General features: G+C 52.4%; 5 protein-coding genes across 5 annotated transcripts; 3 read left to right on the top strand and 2 right to left on the bottom strand.

The window, feature by feature from the left end:
• Window positions 1-115: 115 nt before the first annotated feature.
• FIBRA_04081 (uncharacterized protein) lies at window positions 116-1,623 on the top strand (the record flags this gene model as incomplete). Its single annotated transcript, XM_012325900.1, has 6 exons — window positions 116-444; window positions 499-654; window positions 714-805; window positions 862-1,033; window positions 1,084-1,252; window positions 1,309-1,623. The coding sequence occupies 6 exons, from the start codon at window positions 116-118 to the stop codon at window positions 1,621-1,623; spliced, it is 1,233 nt and encodes a 410-aa protein (XP_012181290.1).
• A 172-nt stretch (window positions 1,624-1,795) lies between these two features.
• Window positions 1,796-4,850, bottom strand: FIBRA_04080 (uncharacterized protein; the record flags this gene model as incomplete). Its single annotated transcript, XM_012325899.1, has 5 exons — window positions 1,796-1,991; window positions 2,047-2,390; window positions 2,424-2,936; window positions 2,999-3,088; window positions 3,684-4,850. The coding sequence occupies 5 exons, from the start codon at window positions 4,848-4,850 to the stop codon at window positions 1,796-1,798; spliced, it is 2,310 nt and encodes a 769-aa protein (XP_012181289.1).
• A 631-nt stretch (window positions 4,851-5,481) lies between these two features.
• On the bottom strand, window positions 5,482-6,104 carry FIBRA_04079 (uncharacterized protein; the record flags this gene model as incomplete). The annotated part of the gene is made up of 6 exons (XM_012325898.1): window positions 5,482-5,494; window positions 5,544-5,629; window positions 5,688-5,758; window positions 5,817-5,867; window positions 5,925-5,952; window positions 6,024-6,104. 6 exons carry the CDS (start codon window positions 6,102-6,104, stop codon window positions 5,482-5,484), a joined length of 330 nt encoding a protein of 109 aa, XP_012181288.1.
• A 251-nt stretch (window positions 6,105-6,355) lies between these two features.
• FIBRA_04078 (uncharacterized protein) lies at window positions 6,356-7,559 on the top strand (the record flags this gene model as incomplete). The annotated part of the gene is made up of 5 exons (XM_012325897.1): window positions 6,356-6,419; window positions 6,475-6,623; window positions 6,679-7,125; window positions 7,187-7,330; window positions 7,380-7,559. 5 exons carry the CDS (start codon window positions 6,356-6,358, stop codon window positions 7,557-7,559), a joined length of 984 nt encoding a protein of 327 aa, XP_012181287.1.
• A 1,360-nt stretch (window positions 7,560-8,919) lies between these two features.
• FIBRA_04077 (uncharacterized protein) lies at window positions 8,920-14,345 on the top strand (the record flags this gene model as incomplete). Its single annotated transcript, XM_012325896.1, has 18 exons — window positions 8,920-9,296; window positions 9,351-9,565; window positions 9,618-10,044; window positions 10,103-10,120; window positions 10,172-10,828; window positions 10,887-11,108; window positions 11,161-11,356; window positions 11,414-11,629; window positions 11,684-12,067; window positions 12,121-12,224; window positions 12,281-12,625; window positions 12,682-12,846; window positions 12,908-13,259; window positions 13,309-13,596; window positions 13,652-13,728; window positions 13,782-13,879; window positions 13,941-14,197; window positions 14,253-14,345. 18 exons carry the CDS (start codon window positions 8,920-8,922, stop codon window positions 14,343-14,345), a joined length of 4,491 nt encoding a protein of 1,496 aa, XP_012181286.1.
• Between the last annotated feature and the right edge of the window lie 597 nt (window positions 14,346-14,942).

Here is a 14,942-nt window from a genome sequence, read left to right as displayed (position 1 = left end):
CCCCCACCACAAACACTCTCTGTCGCACAACTTCTTCTCATTCCTGGAACCAGGCGCGCAATCGCCAGCGGAGGAGCTGCACACGCTGCCTGCCCCCATACCGGTGAGCCCGTGGATGCCCATCTCGCCATTCCCACAAATGCATGGGGAGCAAAAGGCGGAAGCCGAAAATGGAGAGCGTGTGGACGTGTCGGTGCGATCGAAGAGCCCTATTGGGAGAATACGGTCTCCTCCCAACATTGCGCCGGAGGCGGTTGGGGTTTCGATAACGCAGTTCCTCCTCGGTGTCTGGCTGTGGATTACAGGACAGCAAGTGGGGTCCCTGTCGTGTACTGGGCTTGGGTACTGGATCGTATTTGATGCGCTTGGGGTCGTCCTAGCACACGTTCTTCCAGGATACCTTGCCAGGCCGTCGACAACAGCGGAGATTCGCAGGCCATTTGGGTGGGTTGCTTGACTGCCGTGTTTTCTCCGCTGTTGATGCCAGTTTGTCCCCAGAAACGCGCGCGTAGAAACAGTGGCCATGTTCGCTCAGTCAGTCTACTTGCTATTTGCCTCGGTTTACGTGTGCAAAGAGACTGTTGAGCACATCCTTCTTTCGTCCGGCGAGGGACATCATCACCATCATGGCGACGAGGTAGCAGAATTCTTCGGGTGAGTGAATAGCATGTGTACTCCTTTTCTCAAATCAATGAACGTCTAATCTCCTACAGCATTGAATTTCCTACTGTACTGCTAGCTATTACATTCTTTTCATTATCCTTGACTACTATCGCATACAATAATCACTCCAAGTTCGTCAGCAGTGCGTGCCTGTTTTCTTCCTTCGGCGAGCCTACAGAACTGAAGCCTTCGCAACAGCGGCGGGCAACCACATCCCTCCTTGGATATCCCTGCTACCATCTCGCTATCGATACTTCGTGGTATCATACACGTATCCACCCCGTTTAGTCAACCTCCTTTCCAATCCGTATGCACTCACGCCCATTATTCTCTCCCTGACCCTCCTGTTCGGACCGGGATTCATCCCAACGTGAGGGCTTTGGTCCTAGCGCGGTTCAATAGCTGACGGACATCACGTAGATACCAGCATCGTTATTTCGACCTGATGCTCGCAGGTGTCGAGACCGTGGTGACTTTCAGCCTAGCATACACCGCAGCCGTTGCCTTTGGAGCAACGCTCTTGCAAACGTCGCCTGCAAGAGGCCTTGCGGGCGGGAGGATGGAAGCGTTCCTTCGAGCCATGCGAGAGGTCTGTCGGCTGTCGTTCGAATGCTCTCTCTGATCTCATCCGAACGCTCCATTCAGATCGAGCGCCATCCTCAAGTCCTGCACCTGCCTGCTCCACATATATGGCAGCTTACGCCTAACCTTACGCTCCCTCAAGATCAGTACACTTACACGCATAATGCACCCGTGGTCGAGAGTAAGACGCAGGGCCCCGCGCAATCGCTCGTCGTGACGCTGGAGCTGCACGTGAGAGGAGATCTGGAGGACGAGGAGGTCCTGCGCCTGACGAGGTGGGCATGGGAGCGGTGCTCTCATGCGCTGCACTTCGGGTCGAGAGGTGGAGAGGGCGGGGAGGCAGAAGCCGAGATCACCGTGGGCGTTGTGCGGGACTGAGCTTTCGCGGCCAGGACTATCATAGGCAGGGTTGTTCCAGCGGGCGGGTTTGGATGTATTTATACAGTTTGCTTCGTGTCTATATACCCATTCGTTGAGGTTCACGCGATGTGGGTGGATAGCACCTCTATGCATCGAAGAATGGCATTCTACCAGAGGCAAGTATCTACAATCACTTTTTGCCTTTGGCAGGTGCTTTCCCTTTTCCTTTCCCGAAGGATTTACCTTCAAAGCCGGGACGTGCCTTGTTCTTCGTCTTGACACCTTTGCGCTTGTCGTTTCTCCTCTCGTTGCGCATGGCAATGTTGTCCGCTCGCTTCTTTTGCTTTGCCACCATGGATGTATGCAGCTGCTCCTTCCGCTCATCCCTGTATCATTACTTCCACTCAGCTTTCAGCTTGGAATTAGAAAAACCACACGCACCAGGTCTTTTTGCTCTTTGTCTTCTCTTTCTCCTTCCTTTTAACAGCTTTCTTGAGTCTGCTCTCGTCATCATGCACCTTCACACCCTCCATCCGCGCTTCCGCTTTCTCCCACTTCTGCTTTTCTTCTAGAGTCTTTCGCTTCTCCTCCGGCATGGCCGCCACCTTTTCCTTGCGTATTTGTAGTTGCTGGAGAGCCTGGGTGGGATTCGACGCGGTCTTCAGATGCTGTCCCTTCTTGCTGCTCGATGAGCCCGCGAGTGCAGAAAACGCAACATTCGTGTACGAACTGCTAGGCCCGTTCGACGGGCCTGGCCTATTTGAATCGGGAACGAGTAGTTGCGTCTGTAAGTGCAGTCAGCATCTGAGAAAGCACACAGTAAGGAATCTCGCCTTCGTGGACGGCCCCTTGTCTCGGTTATTGTCCTTCTCTTTATTCCTGCCCTTGCCCTTAGTTTCTTCCTCTCGCCTGATTTTCTCTCTTGTCTCCTTGCGTCTCCGTTCCCGCATCGCCGCACGCTGCTGCCTCCGCTCCTCCAGCAGTTCGTCCCTGCTCCCTGCTTCGCCGTTCTCGTAGCCCTTTCCTCCTCGCTTCAACTGGGCCATCCGCGCATGCAGCTTGTCACGCAATGCTTGAATGCCACTCGACGCGTCCATGGGCACCAGCGCAGGCTCGGAGGGCCGTGCCCGGTCGTCTTCATCATCATCAGACCCCCCGTCTTGCATGTCGACATCCACATCGAGGTCAATGCCATCGTCGTCCTCGTCTGACTCGGGCATGGCGACTTTTTGCTTGCCTTTGCCTTTCTTATTCGAGTGGCTGCTCTTTTCTGACTGCTTGCGAGCTTCATCCTGGATGTCTAGTACAGTCTTGTGATTCGCAGGATCAAGCTGTAGAGAACAGTCCGAATTTATATAAAAGGCCGAATTTTTACAAGGGACCCGGAACACACCTTTTCTCGTTTTGCCTTCTTCGACGCCTCCTTGATCGCTTGCTTCGGGGCATTTTCCTTCTTGCTGTGCTTCTGATACTTGGAGTTGATCTAGTTTAGTTAGGCGAGATTCCACAGAAAACTGGAGGGTAAGCTACAGGGTGCACTTATGGTGGAAGGAAACTTGCCTGATCCTCCGTCACTTCTTGAACGAGGTAATATCTGGCAGGGATAAGCTTAAGGAGCGACTCGAAAGTAGCATTATGTGTCTCCAGCGACTTTTTGAGGTCAGCTGTAGACGAAGACATGATGCCAGGGTAGTGGGATTTGAGCAAGGCTGCCCAACTTGAAAGTGAGTGCTGAACTTAGCCGAGATCTCAGCACTGAGGTTAGGGTTCCGATCTTGATCTGGGCCTCAGCATGAGACGGCAATGCGAGAGATCCCGAACAGCACACTGGATGAATCCAGAAGGAATTCAAGTGGGGGATGAAATTATTTCTCGCCTAGCTACCGACTCAAGATATCATACGGATCCCATTCAGAAGATTAACGGCAACAACGAAAGATATAAGCGCGAAATACACCGGTGACTACACCCTGACGGCATTCTGTACTTATCAGGCATGGGCCCAACGGCCAGCTTCACTCAGGCAAGTGACGCCGCGTCGGACTGGCCAAAAATTGCCACTGAACGGACGACCGTACCATGGGCACAGGCCTGACATGTCCATCCCTAGTGGCGAGTTCCCCTAACACGGTGCCCTGGCCACCCAGCTGCAGGTTGTCCATAGTAGGAGCCGAGACACCTTGAGGCCAGCTGGCCAGGACGCTTGGCTGCCGCACAGATGCAGCCTGGGCTGCATGCTCCCTCGCGACGTGCTGCTGTGCGCGCTCGCGCGCCATGCGTATGTTGGTGATGGTGCGAGCCAACGCAGGAGAAATACCGCCTTTCGGCGGGGGCGGGGGCGCCCGCTGGCCCTTGACGGGGAGTACAGGATTGTGCTGATACTGCGCGTTTAGCGGAGCTCCGTTCGTGCTGGCGCTGACAAGTGCAGCGAGATGCTGCGTTGACAGCGGGGCTGAAACCGGTACGGGCAGATGGCTGTAAAGACGCGCCGGGGGGCTGTATGCCGTGCTGTTAACAGGTGGAGGGAGCTGGTTGGGCTGTTCGACGGCGCGGATCATCGTCTCCTTCACGGCGACCTGCCAATCACCGCTAAGTGCACTGGGAAGCATGGTGGAGCTCGTGGAAACGGTGATTGTGGCCCCAAGAGCAGGGCCTCCAGCCACGACGGAGGCACAATTGTTCATCGCGGTATCATGGAAACGCTGCGCTATTGTAGTGGACGGGCCAGACGCTGACGATCCCTGTATGTTCGTAGGATCCAGGATGACATACACATTCCCGTCTGCAGGTGCCCAGCCCTGTACATTTTGCGAAGGGACTGTAACGTGAGGCACGTCGTCGACCACTTTCAGAACATTAAGAGCGGCGCGCGCAACAGCTTCCCGAAATGTAGACTGCTCTACGGTAAGGGCTTCTCCCCGCCTGCGCTTGCGAGGAGTACCGTCAACCGCCTTTAGAGCGTCCATAGTGGCACGTGCCACAGCTTCCTGGAGCAGGGATTCCTGAAATGAGAGAGCCTCTTCTCGCTGCTTGCGCTTTTGAGGGGTTACACGCTTGGTAGCCTTGGGAGAAGGCGAAGACGATGAGTGAGACAGCAGAAGTCCCAGGGCCATCGCATTCGCGGTTGACTGATCCGTTTGTTCGAGTGCTTTGGCCAAGTCGACCTGAGACGAAAAGTCATCGTCCGGAAAGGTCATTATATCTTCCAGCGTCAGGCTAATGCTAGACGGAAGATCGTCGAACATGGCAGCTATATGCGAGGTATCAGACAGAGATAGCAGATAGAACAGCACTTAGCAACAATGAAACCTTTAACTCGCGGGATATGGGACGAACTGAATGGCGATATATGGAGGCTAGGGTTAGATTATGCTACACTGTGGTACTGCCAGCCACATTCTTATAGGCCCATAGCCGAGATCGATTGTGATTCGTCGCGGTGGACTGAATCTTAATGGTCCGCCTGCAAACGAATCGAATTTCCATGTGGTAACATTTACGAGGTTATCTCACCTTTATAAGCTTAGAGAACACATCATGTTGGCTCAACTAAATTGAGCTGCGACTGTGTGCGGTGCTGTCTCTTCAAGAATGCATATAATCACAATGCACAGAAGTTCGATTAGAACGATCACAACTGAACCGATCTAAAGATACATGTGAGCATTCCAAACTGTGCCAGAAATTGAGCAAGTGTATCTTGATCCAGCTCTCTTATCACCACGGGTGAGCCCAAATGGAAGTACAGGAGTGATATAGCCACCCATCGTTGCTTCTAGAGCCGCAAGATGGGATACAAATTGTTGGACAGATGACAGGACGTAGTATACATGATACAATGTGGATGGCCGTAGAGAAAATTGGGAGCACTGCTGCCTATCGGCCGTACCTGCAGACTATTAGTAGATGATAAAGCATTGATGGATGGATGAACGCACTTCTGCAGCTCCCATTCTCTGTTGTCTAAGGGGCAGACGTTCCTCGTCTTCAGCCACCGTGAAATACAATGGAAGTGGAAGGCGTGCTGCATTAAAAGGCTGTTAGAACGTGCATTGAGGATCGATGAATGGATAGGTGCTCACGTTACAGATACCCCATGCCGCAGTACATTCCTCGCTCGTAGCAGATACCTGATTGGCCTGGCAATCGATGCCTATTGGTGAGAAACATGAGAATCGTGCAAGGTACGTTCTCAGAAGGTGAGTACGCACAGAGATCCATGATGTGGTTCCTGCAAATGGCGCAGTTGTCGACGACAATATCTACAAACGGGCTGTCAACATCGGCGCACTGCGGCGCCACGAACACGATCCACATACCCCAAGCCCACAACGCGACAGCATTCCACTAAAGGTAGCAGAACGAGGGATATCGGTAAGTCTATAAGTGAAAACGAAGGTAGTTGGTGGCGCTCATACCTTCTTCACCTCGAATCTCTTCTTCTCCTCCTTATCCTTACTGGTGGCGGGAGCGGGAGTATCGACGTCCATATCGGCCATATTGTCTACTCGTGATGTAAAGTGCACCGAACAACGAATCAAGACACAGGGAAATGTACGCCACTGCGAGGGTAATGGTGGTCGACTCGTTGAAGGCGAGCGATCTGTAGGCGCCTGCCTCCTCCGAGTTCTCTCTGTGACAAGCGTGACCATATAGATCGAGATTCTTGTACGACAAAGTTGTCCGCGACTCGGTTCGTCCCATCCACGCCGTATGTGAGACTTTTGGACGATCAAGCTGAACTTTCGATATGTCGGCATCTAACCAGGCCCTCTCTCAAGAGTTTTATGCGCATTTTCAGGCTACTCGCTCTGGTCTGCTGTAGTCTCTCCCTTGAACGCGTCCAGCTCTGAGATAGATACCCGACAGACCTCCTTGCCCGCCTGGACGTCCTTTCTACGGGGAAGAACAATTCAGAGGTCGTAGAGCAACTCGCTGTGGATGTGCTGAAGCTCAGGAAAGGACTGACTGACGCGACCGATTTCTTGCCTGCCTATGACCAACGACAGTGCGATATTGTATGTATGTTATGTCGTGCACTGGTCGAGTCTGATTCTGTCTCTATGCCTGTAGCGAATGAAAGAGATTGAAGAGACACTGCAAAAACTACGTGCTGCGTCGTCTGGAAAGCCCAAATTTGCGTTCAAGCGCAAAGCGAATAAGCCTACCATACCGTTGTCCTCGGAAACCAAACCCACCACTGAGCCAGTGTTTCAACCACATGAATCCGATCCTTCGTCAGGCGGCCTTTCGCTCTCGAATCATTCGTATCAATACCTCACCTTGGGATCTATTCCGACATCTTCTGCTTCATCTGACCTCACGATCTCCGAGCTGGATCACTGCATTGTGAACCTCCTACTTCCAGACGCCACCCATGCCTCTATATCTCCCCCACCGAAAATTACCGCCCTGCACGTCCGTAATGTTCGCAATAGCGTTCTCATTCTGCCACGGATCGACGGGAGCGCGCTTCTGCACGACCTTTCAAGATGCGTCTTTGTTCTGGGATGTCATCAGGTCCGTGATTAAATTAAATCTGATCGTAAGTTAAATCTTGATAATTATGTTGCACTGTCAGTATCGTATGCATGCGTCGTCGGACACGGACGTGTACATTTCGGTGTCTTCGAATCCGATTATCGAACACTGCACGGGTATCCGATTTTCAGGTTATCCCCAGCTCTTCCTCCGGTCAGGCGCATTTGCACCCCCAAAAGATAATGTAGGACTAGTGATGGTTTGAATCGCCATCAGTGCTGATCTGATAGCAGATGTCTTCAAGCGATCACCTCGCCGTCCAAGACTTCTCCCACATACGTGCTACGCCCTCGCCGAACTGGTCGATTTTGCCGGCGAGTGAGGTCATTCCAGACGAACAGTGGCTACTTTCCGCCAACGTGGAGAAAGTCGGCGTGGACTCGATTCTTGAGAAGCTTATTCCTCGCCCATAGACCTGTGATGAAGTCCAAACTTCCGTTATTTGTCTGATCGGGCTTCCATACGTTGTCGGAGGCGGCCTGTGCCATATCGCCTACACATCCCTATTCGTTCTAGTGACAAGATCCGTAGGTGAGCGTTACAGTCCATCGCAAGAAATATAGAGCGATTATGGCCATCTCATCGCGCGGCATGGGGGTTCTTGATCTCGGTGCGGAAAGTCTATAATCACGATGTATCGGAGCAATGTCCCAATTATACGCCGGCACCGCATGGTAACACTGCTGCTCATGGCGTGCGTGTATGCATCAGCTCACTATCACCTACCTAATTGATTGTTGCACCACCTGCACCGAACGGGGATACTGCGCACGAAAAGATGCGCCCATGATTCCCAGGTCGCCGCGCCATTCTTGGGAAGCGCTCATAGCATTAACATTGACGACGCCGCCGGGGGCGGGAATGATAATTTTTGAGTCAGTTCTTGGCTCCCGGGCTTCACCCCAACCATTCATCCACCCTTCGGACTGGGCAATATTATGCGGAGATTGGGCGTTTACCTCGCCTTGCACGGTCATGGCAGTTCGTCGTTGTCCTGTAGCGGCAAAGCCTGTGCATGAAAGTCATGATTCGAGCTAGTGGCCCGGTACGTAGTCGAGCTGTTTGAAATTTCCTAGTACTAGTGGGACTGATGGGTGATGAACGGACGCCCCAATCCGTGGCGTTGCGATAACAGGCTGGTATTCATCTCTGGTGCTGAACTCGGGCCATGCTGACAATTCATGCATAGTCAAGTCGGAGGCAGCCTCCGGATATGATAAAGCCCACGCCATGGCTTAGTGTGCGACGCTGGGCACGACAGACAGGGGCGACTGTCCATGTCGCGGTGGAATCCGACCAGGTCGGACTCTCTAGGCGCTCGTCGGAGGACTCGCGGCCTGCGGGAGTGACCAAGCAGCAAAATTAAGCGGCCCCGAAAGATGGGTGTGGATCGAGAGGGATATGAAGAGTTCTGCAGACTCGAATACTGGCCGCTTCAGTTGATGGTTGGGTACGCCAGGTGCAGTTTCCTCATGCTTGGATACATGGCCGAGGGGTTCGGGGTCAGGCCGAGACAGTCGGGGAGAAGCAAATCCGAGATTGGGGGCTGAGCGCTCTTACCGCTCCTCTTGTCCTCGACTCGTACCGCCCACGGCAAAGATGTCACCGCGCCCCCGGCTCCATCACACGATGATGCCGCCCGTACGCATCCGCTCGGCAATGCTTCCCATCGCCAGCCTCTATACCATGACATCCAGTCTCGATTTATATCGGCCCTCTTCATAATCCTCTTCCCCCCTTGCGCTTGGATCTGGTTTCATCTCTTGTGCCACCATGGATTCTCCTACTGATCCTACACAACTCGAGTCCGTTGAGGAGAACGATACTCTCCCTGAGTTACCCCTCGGCACCTCCACTGCCGCTGCGTACATCGGCGCTGCCATCCACAATGCCACCTTCGCGCAGCCTCCCCCCTCTCCTCGCACCCCCGCCCAGGCTGTTAATGTCGACTACTTTGACCCTGCCGGAGTGGGCGAGCTCCGCCGCTCCATGTCCCGCGTCTCAGAGAGATCCGTTCTGCGGCCTCGCTCACAACGGGCTCTTTCAGTTGTCTCTAGGCATGCTCCTTCTGACGTCGAGTCAGAGGCCACCGTAGCTGCCACCGATGGCCCGTTTGACTTTGAGAAAACCCTCAAGTCTGTCATGAGAAGGTCGGTCTACGCCTGCATTTGCCGAATCTTATGTTCAATTTGTACCTCTCTTAGAATTGACGAGTCCGACATCACGAAAAGACAGCTCGGGGTCGCTTTTGAGAATCTCCGAGTGGTTGGCCTGGGGGCCACTGCTACATACCAGCCCACAATGGGTTCCGAACTCAATCTCATGAAATTCGCGGACATCGTCAAGAACGCTCGCCATCCTTCTGTGCGTGATATCCTATCAGGATTTGAGGGTTGTGTTAAACCGGGCGAGATGCTTCGTGCGTATTCGGATGCTTCGGAACAAATTGCATACTCATGTCTTGGCCGCAGTCGTACTAGGACGCCCCGGCGCCGGGTGCACTACTCTTCTAAAGGTCCTAGCAAACCAGCGGAGCGACTATCACGCAGTACACGGCGACGTGCTCTATGATTCGTTCACCCCTGAAGAGATTGCGAAGCAATATCGCGGTGACATTCAATACTGCCCCGAAGACGATGTCCATTTTGCCACCCTAACAGTAAGGGAGACGCTCGACTTTGCCGCAAAGACCCGAACGCCACACACCCGTATTCATGAGTCGCGCAAGGATCATATCCGCACAATCACCGACGTTATCATGACGGTCTTTGGTCTGAGACACGTGAAAGACACTTTGGTCGGTGATGCCAGGGTTCGTGGTGTCAGTGGTGGAGAGAAGAAACGTGTGTCTATCAGTGAAGTGCTCACATCGCGCAGTTTGTTGACATCCTGGGACAAGTAAGCTCAGCACTATTCTGGATTGGGCCTCTCTGACTTAATGCGCGTGTTTTTGCAGTTCTACCCGTGGACTCGAGTATGTGCATATTCTCCTCGTGTTTGACACTTGTTATTGACCAGGTTCTAGTGCGTCCACCGCCCTTGAGTTCGTGCGCGCCCTGCGGCTTGCCACGGACATTGCCCACGTCTCAACCATTGTCTCGATATATCAAGCCGGCGAGTCGTTGTATGAACTCTTCGACAAGGTTTGTGTCATCAACGAAGGCAAGATGGCCTACTTCGGGCCAGCTGACCGCGCACGTCAATACTTCATCGACATGGGATACGAGCCTGCAAATCGCCAGACTACTGCCGATTTCCTTGTTGCTGTCACAGACGCCCACGGACGCATCTTCCGGTCGGACTTCGACGGCGTGCCGCCGCGCACTGCAGACGAGTTCGCCGAGTATTTCAAGAGAAGCGAACTGGGGCGCTTGAACAAGGAGGATTTAGAATCATACCGCGAACAGTTTGTGGGTCAACCCGATAAGAAGGATATTTACCGTCTCAGCCATCGTGCGGAGCATGCGAAGACGACCCCCCTTAACAGTCCTTATATTATCTCGATTCCGATGCAGGCGCGGGCGCTCATGCTTCGGCGACTTCAAATCATCAAGGGTGCAATTGCGACGCAAGTAATTCAGATAATGTCGTTCGTCTTGCAGGCCATTATCATTGGCACGATCTTCTTACGGGTGCAGAACTCAACTGCGACCTTCTTTTCTCAGGGAGGTGTGCTTTTCTTGTACGTTTGAACACCTCTGTGCATCTGGCGCCGCTATTCAACCTCATTTATTCAACAGTGCGCTTCTATTCTCGGCCCTTTCGACAATGGCAGAAATTCCTGCACTCTTTATTCAGCGGCCTATTGTTCTACGGCATTCGCGGGCAGCCATGTATCATCCATTCGTTGAAGCTCTCGCTCTGACACTAGTAGACGTTCCCATCACAGCCGTGACGATCATCATCTATTGCATCGTACTATACTTCCTCGTTGGCTTGCAGCAATCCGCAGGACAATTCTTGTACGTTTCTTTTATCTTTTGACGCTATGCATGCTTACGAAGAGATCTGCAGTATTTTCTTATTATTCATCTATATCATGACGCTCACGATGAAGGGTTGGTTCCGAAGTCTAGCAGCAGTGTTCAGAAGCCCAGCACCTGCACAGGCGATTGCTGGAATATCCGTCCTGGTTTTGACACTATACACTGGATACTCCCTTCCCCAGCCTTATATGATCGGCGCACTTCGCTGGATCACGTATATTAACGTTCGTACTTCCAATATCCTCACTCGTGGGCGGCTTTTAATTTATCTTGACGGTCAGCCGCTCAAATACGCATTCGAGGCCCTGATCGTGAATCAATTCCACACAATCAACGCCCAGTGCGCGAGTTTGATACCGTCTGGTCCGGGATACGAAAATGTGTCCATCACAAATCAGGTCTGTACCACTGTCGGCTCGGAGCCTGGTCAGGCAACCGTGAATGGGTTACGGTATGTCGAGCTGTCGTTTGGTTACTCTTACAGCCACCTTTGGCGGGTGCGTGCGATCTCACATCGCTTATTGTGGCGCTAGCTCATCTGCGGCTCATAGAATTTTGGTGTTGTCGTCGCATTCGGCATTGGTTTTACCTGCATCCTCCTGTGCTTGTCAGAGTATAACCTGAGGGTAGCTGGCGACTCCTCCGTGACGCTGTTCAAACGCGGATCGAAAACGCAAGCCGTAGACTCAGTGAGTACGAATGACGAAGAGAAGCATACCAGTAGCGAAGGGGAAACAGGTCCCATCGTAGTGAACTTGGAAGAGGCCAGGAAGGCAATGGAAGCAACTCCGGAGTCTAAGAACACATTTTCATTTGAGAACTTGACGTACGTCGTGCCTGTGCACGGCGGGCACCGCAAGCTCTTGGATGGGGTATCGGGATATGTTGCTCCTGGAAAGCTGACCGCACTTATGGGCGAATCTGGCGCTGGAAAGGTGCGTATATGCGTTGAGGTACAAATGTCCTCGTTTGCTGATGGGTTGTTCAGACGACACTGTTGAATGTTTTATCGGAGAGGACTTCTGGTGGTGTCGTCAGCGGGAGCCGCTTCATGAACGGACAATCGCTTCCCTCAGACTTCCGTGCACAGACGTGAGACATTTTGCTAATAACGGTACTACTGCTTAAGATACTGATACGATTTGCAGTGGATACGTGCAACAAATGGATACACATCTACCTACTGCGACAGTGCGAGAGGCGTTGCTCTTCTCGGCCCAGCTCCGTCAGCCTGCATCGGTATCGCTCGCGGAAAAAGAGGCGTACGTCGAGAAGTGCTTGAAAATGTGCGGCTTGGAATCGCACGCGGACGCGGTCGTCGGCTCGCTTGGCGTCGAGCACCGTAAGCGAACAACGATTGGTGTGGAGTTGGTCGCGAAGCCGTCGCTGATCTTCCTCGACGAGCCCACCTCCGGTCTGGACTCGCAGAGCGCTTGGGCCATTGTGTGCTTCTTGCGTAGTCTTGCGGATAGTGGACAATCGATTGTGTGCACGTACGTTGTTTTAGTTGGTCGTGTTGCGCCGTCACTAACATGGCGCTGGTTGACAGGATTCACCAGCCGTCGGCAGAGCTTTTCGAAGTTTTCGACAGGCTGCTGCTCCTGCGTAAGGGCGGACAAACGGTGTATTTCGGCGATCTTGGGCCCAAATCAACTACATTGATCAACTACTTCCAAAACAGTGGAGGACGCCAGTGCGGTGCCGCGGAGAATCCGTACGTCCTTGACTGACTTTGGGATCCTTTGCCGGAGGTACTGATAACGGGGGCATGGCAGTGCTGAATACATTCTCGATGTCATTGGTGCCGGAGCTACGGCGACAAGTGATATCGACTGGAATGAAGCTTGGAAGAAGTCTGACTTTGCGCGCAATCTCGTCACGGAGCTTGACGACATACATACGGAGGGTCGCGGGCGTCCTCCTGTCGAAGTCGTCCTCAAGAGCTCCTTTGCAACACCGTGGCTGTTCCAGGTGGGGACGCTGATCAAGCGCGATCTGCAGAGCCACTGGCGCGACCCGTCGTACATGTTGGCAAAGATGGGTGTCAACATTGCTGGTGGCCTTCTCATTGGGTTCACATTCTTCAAGGCGAAGGATGGAATTCAAGGCACACAGAACAAGCTTTTCGTAAGTGGGATCGTATTGCAGATACATATTGAGCTGAGCACCCATACAGGCTATATTCATGTCCACCATTATCAGCGTCCCACTTTCCAATCAGCTTCAGGTGCCATTCATTGATATGCGCTCCATTTACGAAATCCGCGAACGGCACAGTAGCATGTATAGCTGGACGGCGCTGCTCACTTCTCAGATCTTGGTTGAGATGCCATGGAATATCTTGGGCTCGACGATCTACTTTTTGTGCTGGTATTGGACTGTAGCCTTCCCTACCGATCGTGCAGGCTTCACCTATCTCGTTCTCGGCGTCGCCTTCCCGCTGTACTACACTACCGTCGGACAGGTTAGTCGATCTTACACTATTCGTCGCTTTACTTTCGTGTTGACGTCAGCTATAGGCAGTCGCGGCTATGTGCCCCAATGTTGAGATAGCGGCGTTGGTGTTCTCGTTCTTGTTTTCTTTCGTGCTTTCCTTGTATGTGCAAGATTGTCTGTTCCTCGTTTTCGATACTAATCTCTTCTTCCCAGCAATGGTGTTCTTCAGCCTTTCAGGGAGCTTGGTTGGTGGAGATGGATGTACCGCCTCTCTCCTTACACGTATCTGATTGAGGCTCTTCTTGGACAAGGTCAGTCAGGCGTTCAATTGTACAGGGCCTGAGCTCGAACACTCACGGCGATTACCTGTAGCCGTCGGTCACAGCGAAATCACTTGCGCCCCAGTAGAGCTTGTGAAAGTAGAACTTCCGTCTGGCCAGACTTGCGATCAGTACCTCGGGAATTTCATCAACACGGCTGGTGGTTATGTCACCAGCCCTAATGCGACGGGCTCCTGTGAGTATTGTGCGTACCGTACCACGGATGCGTTCCTTGGCGAGAGCTTCAACATCTCCTATTCGAATCACTGGAGAGACTTCGGCATCTTCTGTGCTTTTATTATATTCAATGTGAGCATGTATTTGATATTGCCAGCGTAATTTATACTGACTATTGTGTTCGTAGATCGCATGTATCTTCTTGTTCACGTATCTGTTCCGCATACGAACTGGTAGCGTTGTTGGATGGGTCAAGAAGCGTCTCGTCAGGAGATCGTAGAGTGCTTGATTTCACGGTAGTCATGTTGATTCAGCTGAGGTAGATAGTGTAGACGTAATATATGGACTTCATCCCACACGTGTAGAATTAGCACACTACTTACATGATGCAATGCATCTATATTGGAGACAGTAAATATTCTTCCGGCATTTCGTCTAGGATTCAGCTGGCAAACGACTCGATAACTTTCGAGTTCAGATATCGGTCATAGGTGACGGCTGAAGCCAGACAGACACATTGATGCACAATACCCGGCTCGTACTATAGCTCAAGGATCTTTGTGCGTTACGAACGTGATTGGATAACATAGTCTCCAAGCGCCGCTTGATCATGGACAAAGTAAGAAATGCCTCGCCGACCCCTCAAGTCAATGATACCGCCACTATCTCTCAACCAGCGTGGCTATGATGTTGTCGGACTCGCGATCAACCTCTGTGCACGATCACATCAAGCCTGCTGTCAACGCGAGCCACTTAACAGATTCAAACTGCCAGCATTTTTGTCTAGCGCATCTGAGAAATCCCTTACCAGTTTGCTTTCGAGACAGGCAAATTGCAGTCAAACTTGACAAATTCAAGAACGTGCAACTAGGACCAA

This window comes from Fibroporia radiculosa (assembly GCF_000313525.1).
Source record: "Fibroporia radiculosa TFFH 294 genomic supercontigs, scaffold2568, whole genome shotgun sequence".
NCBI lineage: Eukaryota > Fungi > Basidiomycota > Agaricomycetes > Polyporales > Fibroporiaceae > Fibroporia > Fibroporia radiculosa.
This window is presented reverse-complemented; position numbering and strand designations above follow the sequence as displayed.